The sequence below is a fragment of the Leptosomus discolor genome, chromosome 1 (genome assembly GCF_034619465.1).
Source record: "Leptosomus discolor isolate bLepDis1 chromosome 1, bLepDis1.hap2, whole genome shotgun sequence".
Lineage (NCBI taxonomy): Eukaryota > Metazoa > Chordata > Aves > Leptosomiformes > Leptosomidae > Leptosomus > Leptosomus discolor.
This window is the reverse complement of record NC_141391.1, coordinates 144,498,186-144,504,355: the sequence shown is the minus strand read 5'-3', so window position 1 is coordinate 144,504,355 and position 6,170 is coordinate 144,498,186. Positions and strand designations below refer to the sequence as shown.

The window sequence follows — 6,170 nt, the reverse complement described above, 5'->3', positions numbered from 1 at the left end:
GGGCTTTCAGCAGGGCTGCCGGCCGCACTGCGGGGCTATAGCCATGAGAAAGGAGTCTCGACCGTCTCTCCGCAGACTAGCCTTGGTTGGAACCAGAGAAGTCTGGTTCTTCAGGTCCTGAAGGATGCGAATAACTTAGTGCTCTGCGGTGTGGTACCCACGTGGGCACTGCTATCACCTGGAGAAACAGCCCGAGGAACCAACCTGTCGTACCTCATGTTACTTTACACCAAGTTTGCAAGATTGTTCTGCAGCCTCCCTTCCTCCGAGGAGTGTCAAAATAGCATCTTCCGTTTCTGTTACAAGCTGGTACCAATTCCTCGTATAAAAACGATGGTCTGAAAGAGGGAGGGCACTGTAGAACCAGTCACACAGTGATATTTAATGTAATGGTTGTAAGTAGGGGGTACCTAATCAAGGCTTGTTACAGTCGTGCATAGGTGACAAACCTGACCAGGTTCTCTGTTTTTGCAGGGTAGAGCGAGCCCTGCAGACATGCGCTAGAGGGACCACCCCACCATTTCACATCTCGCTGAGTGGACTATGGTGGCAGGAAGATGTTGGCTCGGAAGAGTATCATCCCTGAAGAGTATGTGTTGGCACGGATTGCTGCCGAGAACCTGCGCAAGCCGCGCATCCGAGACCGGCCACGCAAAGCCCGCTTCATCGCCAAGAATGGGGCATGCAACCTGGCACACAAGAACATCCGCGAGCAGGGGCGATTCCTGCAAGACATTTTCACCACCTTGGTGGACCTGAAGTGGCGTCACACGCTCGTCATCTTTACTATGTCCTTCCTGTGCAGCTGGCTGCTCTTCGCCATGATGTGGTGGCTGGTGGCTTTTGCCCACGGCGACATGGACCCAAGCACAGAAAGCACTACGAACAGCACGAAGTGGACACCGTGCGTGACATGTGTCAGGTAAAGTACGGTCGGTGGGATGAAGAAAGGGGGGGAACAGAGCTGCCTGCTGTCCTGCCGATGCCTAAAACGCAGCTTTTGGTTTACATGAACCATTGTGTTTGGTTGAGACAGTTGAAAAGTGCAGTGTTTTCCCCTAGATTACATAAATTCAGCAAGCCTTCTGGGCTTGGAAAATACTGTACTGTAGATTTCTTTGATTCCTTACAGGATCTGAAAGAGAGGGAGACCTGCTGCTTTTCATGTGTCTCCACACTCTGTGGGTAACATACCTTGCCTGTCGAGATAAGAGCCTGCTACAAGAGTGGGTATGTGTTATGTGTATTGTAACATTGTCTACGGCAGCGGGAGCATCCCCAGCATGGTGCGAGCCATTAGCCGCGCCACCAAAAGGTGGCCACCCCAAGAGCGGTGCCTGAGGGACAGAGTACCAGCCATGGGTGTCAGGCAAGACTAGCAAGAGGAGTGCTGCTTAGGGCAGTTCTAGATGTCTTTCAAGATGAGTCTCATGAGACAGATAAATATGGGGTGCTTCAACATACCTTGATGAAGCCATAGGCCAGCAGTTTGACAGAGGAATGATTTCCACAGTGTACATGATGTGTCAGACAGTGAAAGCTTAAGGGACTACTAGGTTAAACGTCACCTGTTAGAGCATTTTACTCTCCATCCCCAAAGTCAAGACAATTTTCAAGGCACTGATAAGCTGACGCATACATATACGGAATAGAAGAGTGTTTGTGTAATTGGAGGTGGGGTAAGCAACAAGATCACTTTGTCATCTCATCTGTAAAATCTCTTTTTACAGCACTAGGTTTTTAAGCAGAAAAATTCTGATTCGGTACCACCAGACTGCCCCAGATCAGCTGCCTTACACATTTCAGTGCTGTGAGGGACTGGGGCGGAGGAGAGCTGCAGGGTCTGCTGAGACATCAGTCTCACTTCCCTTTTCTCCGTTCTCCTGCACATAGTTTTGAGGCACCTCACCAAGTTTGAAGGGACATTGTATCTGGCTCATGAGGGAGTGGAGATTTCATTCTCCCTTTGTTTTGACACTTTTTTGCTAAATGGGGATTTTTGGAGCTAAAGGAAATGGGGATTTTTCCAAGCTAACCTTCATTAGGCTGGGAGGTTGGGGCCGGGGGCAGTTGGGGTACCATCTTACTTCTTTTCTAATAACTGGCCACAAGCAGTCGCTTCTGAAATGAGACGTCACGACCCGGCTTGCACCTGCTGGGGTGTCACCCCTGGCGTTTCTGGGATTTGTGGTATTTGTCCAACCCGAATTAGTGAGTAGCTATACCCCACCGGCTCTTCAGGGTCAGCTGAGGGGGACATCCCTCCGGCTGGTTGTGGCCCCCTTGGCTTGGCTCACCCGTGGGGCTCCTCATGGGGCTTCTGGGCCACCCCGCAGAGCCTGAGCCAGCTGCTGAGGGCTTTGTGCTGCTGGGACGAGGTGAACCCATGGCCGTGGCTTTGCCCCTCACTCCCTCCCCGTAGACCCGGCTGCAGCAGTCCCACACCGGTGGCTCTTCCAGGACGGCTGCTAACATCCGTTGCAAGGACAGCCTGGAGGGGTGTGAAAAAGCAGAGCAAATGACTTGGTGTAACGTTCTAGTTTAGCCCATGACAAACACCACACATCCCTCCCTCGTGCCAGTACCTGGGGGGGTTCAGCCAACAGCTGCTTCAGTGTGCGTGTCCAAGCCATGGGAAACCTTCTCCTTTCATAGTGAAATACTTCACCTTGTTAAATTGGCTACCACATTGGACAAAGTCGTGAAATAGCAATATGATTGCTGACGTTTTTAAGAATGGTGAGTTGTTGGATGTAAAATATATTTAATATTGCAATGATATGCATGCCAAAATAATGGCAAATATCTTTTAACCTCCCTTCCTGAGGTTTAGACCCACAGATATTTCAGGAGAGCTTTCCTGGGTAGGTGCCATTACAGATTTATGGGAAACCTAGTTCTGGAAATTTGAACCAGTGCCTAGAATTTGCACAGCACCTTAATTTTTCAAAGTACTGCAGAAATTTCTAAGTCTCAGAGCTCTTTGCCACAGAAAGTAGTCATTATCCAAAGCATAAAACTGTTACACAGCTCTAAGGGGAAGGACCTGGGAATAGTGTGAGTTGGAGTTTCTGGCTCCCTCTTCACATGGCCAAAATACTGTACAAACTTCCTGCTTCAGTTACTTCTGCTGTAAAAAGGTGGATACTCTTTTCTTCTTTTTCTTTTTTTTTTTTTTTTAAAGAACAAGTACCGTTAAAGGAAATCAGAATATTTACTCCACAGTGCTTTAAGTTGAATTAAGCTGAATTAAGTTTAAACCAGAAGCTTCATTCTGCGTGTAACTAAATATTCCTGAACATAAGAAATCATACCATGGATTCTATTAATTAACTCCTTTGTCCCTGATTTCCTCAGAGTAAAATGCAAAAATAAACCCCTTAATACAAGGGAATCTGCCAAAGATTGAAAAAGTAGAAAAGACCAAAAAAAAAAAAAAAAAAGACAAAGTTCTTTCAAAGATGTCTCTTCAGAGACTGGCTGTTTTTCTGAAAGATGATCTTTCTTATTCTACAGAAAATGATCCCTGGTATTGCCTATGCTATTTTAATGTCTCCTCATGACCCCAGGTTCGCTGAAAATATGGTTAGGAAAAAAAAGAAAAATGTATTTAAAAGCAGATTATTCGAAAAGCAAAGCAAACCAAATGTGATCGTGGTGATGCTTCAAATGTTGGTGGATTGCACTATGTTAAAAGGGTGGCTCTGATATTACTTGAGATGAGACCCACCATGCTGTAAGTCTACCAGATAAACCCCAAGGTACTCATTTTAAGCATAAGAGAAGGGTGTATCTGGTTACAAAAGGAAGTTAAAGACCCTGGTATATACAGGGGATGTGACGTGGACTACTGTACATAACGTATTTTGGAAAGTTTGTGGACACCATCCTCTGACATCCATCACTATAGCGTATTAGGGATGTTTAACTTAACCCACACTTCTACAACCCACTTCAGTGTTGGAATTTTCCAGCTAGTCTTGCCATGGTGATGAGCTAAACCCAAACCCTGGGTCACAGCGTTGTCCCCCTGCCAGAATGCGCAGAGGGGACCGTGGAGGCCACTGGCCTCTCTCTGCAGCCTGATCCTGGGGGCTTAGATGCAAGGTGAGCAAGGGTTTGGGAAGTGTCACGAATCTGGAAGCATCCCCTTTCCCTCTGGGAAATCCTGCTAAAGGGTGTCATGACTCACGTAGCATGAGTGAAATGCTGCGATTTTCCCCATTTCCTTTCCCTGCACAGGCTGGTGGAAGAACCTTGGTGTGCCAGCTAATTGCTCACTATGGCTAAAACCACTGCTGTCCACCAAGAGCTTCATGGGATGGTGAAGGTGGAAAGCCCAGGTGTTACAGCACTGTTGACTAACACAATGGGCAGCATGTGTTCCCGAACAGAGGAATTAATGAGCTTCTCAGGGTCACCTAGTGTTACAGATGGTCTTTTAGGAGCTCAGGCTCTGAGGTCTTCCCTATCACCATCAGATACTGCACTGACTATGCAAAACCAGAGTCATCGAGCATGCAGTGCTTTTGCTGGTGTTAACAGAAGGCTGAAGTGTACCAGGACTGTACAAATAGGTCCTTAAGTTTGTTTCTAGAAAGTGCATGTTAATGTACTGAGAAAGCTTCTCAGTTTGTGTTCCATGTCCTTAGTGTTAACTTTGTATAATCTTCTTCTCCAGGTCATTCACCTCCGCTTTCCTCTTCTCCATTGAAGTTCAGGTGACCATTGGTTTTGGGGGCAGGATGATGACAGAGGAATGTCCCTTGGCCATCACAGTCTTGATCCTGCAGAACATTGTGGGTCTGATCATCAATGCTGTCATGCTGGGCTGCATATTCATGAAAACCGCACAAGCTCACAGGCGGGCTGAGACCTTGATTTTCAGTCGGCAGGCGGTCATTGCCGTTCGAAATGGCAAACTCTGCTTCATGTTTCGAGTGGGAGACCTGAGGAAGAGCATGATCATCAGTGCCTCGGTGAGAATCCAGGTTGTGAGGAAGACTACGACCCCTGAAGGGGAAGTCATACCCATTCACCAAGTAGATATCCCTGTGGATAACCCCATTGAAAGCAACAATATTTTCCTCGTGGCTCCCTTAATCATTTGTCACGTCATAGACAAGCAGAGTCCTCTTTATGACATCTCTGCTGCTGACCTGGTGCTCCAGGACCTGGAGCTCATCGTGATACTTGAAGGAGTCGTAGAAACGACGGGCATCACGACGCAGGCGAGAACCTCCTACATAGCAGAGGAGATCCTGTGGGGTCACCGCTTCGTGCCCATCGTCACCGAAGAGGAAGGCGTGTACGCAGTCGATTACTCCAAGTTTGGCAACACTGTCAAAGTGGCGGCGCCACGTTGCAGCGCTCGAGAGCTTGATGAGAAGCCCTCTATTCTCATCCAGACCCTGCAGAAGAGCGAGCTGTCCCACCAAAACTCCCTGCGGAAACGCAACTCCATGAGGAGAAACAACTCCATTCGGAGGAGCAACTCCATGCGGCGAACCAATCCCTCCCTCATCGTGCCCAAAGTGCAGTTTATCACGCCCGAGGGGAGCCAGAGTGCCACAGAAACGTGATACATGGCTTTGTGCAAGGTCAGTGGGCTTCTGAAGGAGGAGGCACCCCTGGTGTTTTGTTTAAATTTTCTTTTACTTAAGAAAATGAGAACATGATGCAGAAAAGAACCGTGCAAGAACTATTTATTCTATTACTTACTGAAAGCACCACCTAATGGCATTAGGAAACACTTTAGCACTTAGTGTATGAATTAATAAAAAATGGCACGTACACTAAAGAAAACACAGTTCACTCATGTAATATAATGTGTATTTATGCTTGTTTTAATGGCATGCTAGGTTTTTTAATCGCATTTTTCCTGTCACGGGTCTCTTTCTTATCTTCTTCTGCTGACTGTCACAAGATGTGGTCTTTGCCCATGTAAGTGGGTTACCCACATGCAGGCAGAAGTGAGTGCTTTTTTAAAACTTCTGCACACAGCAGCTTCCACAGATTTTTGTGCAGGATATTTGGATATTGATCTTTTTGGAGTTAATTCCTCATTCTCTTGAGAGGAGTAGCTAAATTCCTCAATGATTTCACTGGAGAAGAGCCAGTATTTTACCTTCAGTTTTCTAGACCTTTTCTTTCTGTAGGTTTATGGCAAA

General features: G+C 47.0%; 1 protein-coding gene across 1 annotated transcript; it reads left to right on the top strand.

Annotated features, from left to right (window-relative positions):
- The first annotated feature begins 557 nt into the window (after positions 1-557).
- Positions 558-5,582, top strand: KCNJ8 (potassium inwardly rectifying channel subfamily J member 8). The gene is made up of 2 exons (XM_009952838.2): positions 558-922; positions 4,682-5,582. The coding sequence occupies exons 1-2, from the start codon at positions 558-560 to the stop codon at positions 5,580-5,582; spliced, it is 1,266 nt and encodes a 421-aa protein (XP_009951140.1).
- The last annotated feature ends 588 nt before the right edge of the window (positions 5,583-6,170 follow it).

What these genes read in the sequence shown, in the direction of transcription:
- KCNJ8 (XM_009952838.2), top strand. Translation starts at nt 558, where the DNA reads ATGTTGGCTCGGAAGAGTATCATCCCTGAAGAGTATGTGTTGGCACGG. An exon ending in CCGTGCGTGACATGTGTCAG is followed by an intron (nt 923 to 4,681) that starts GTAAAGTACGGT and finishes CTTCTTCTCCAG; the next exon opens with GTCATTCACCTCCGCTTTCC.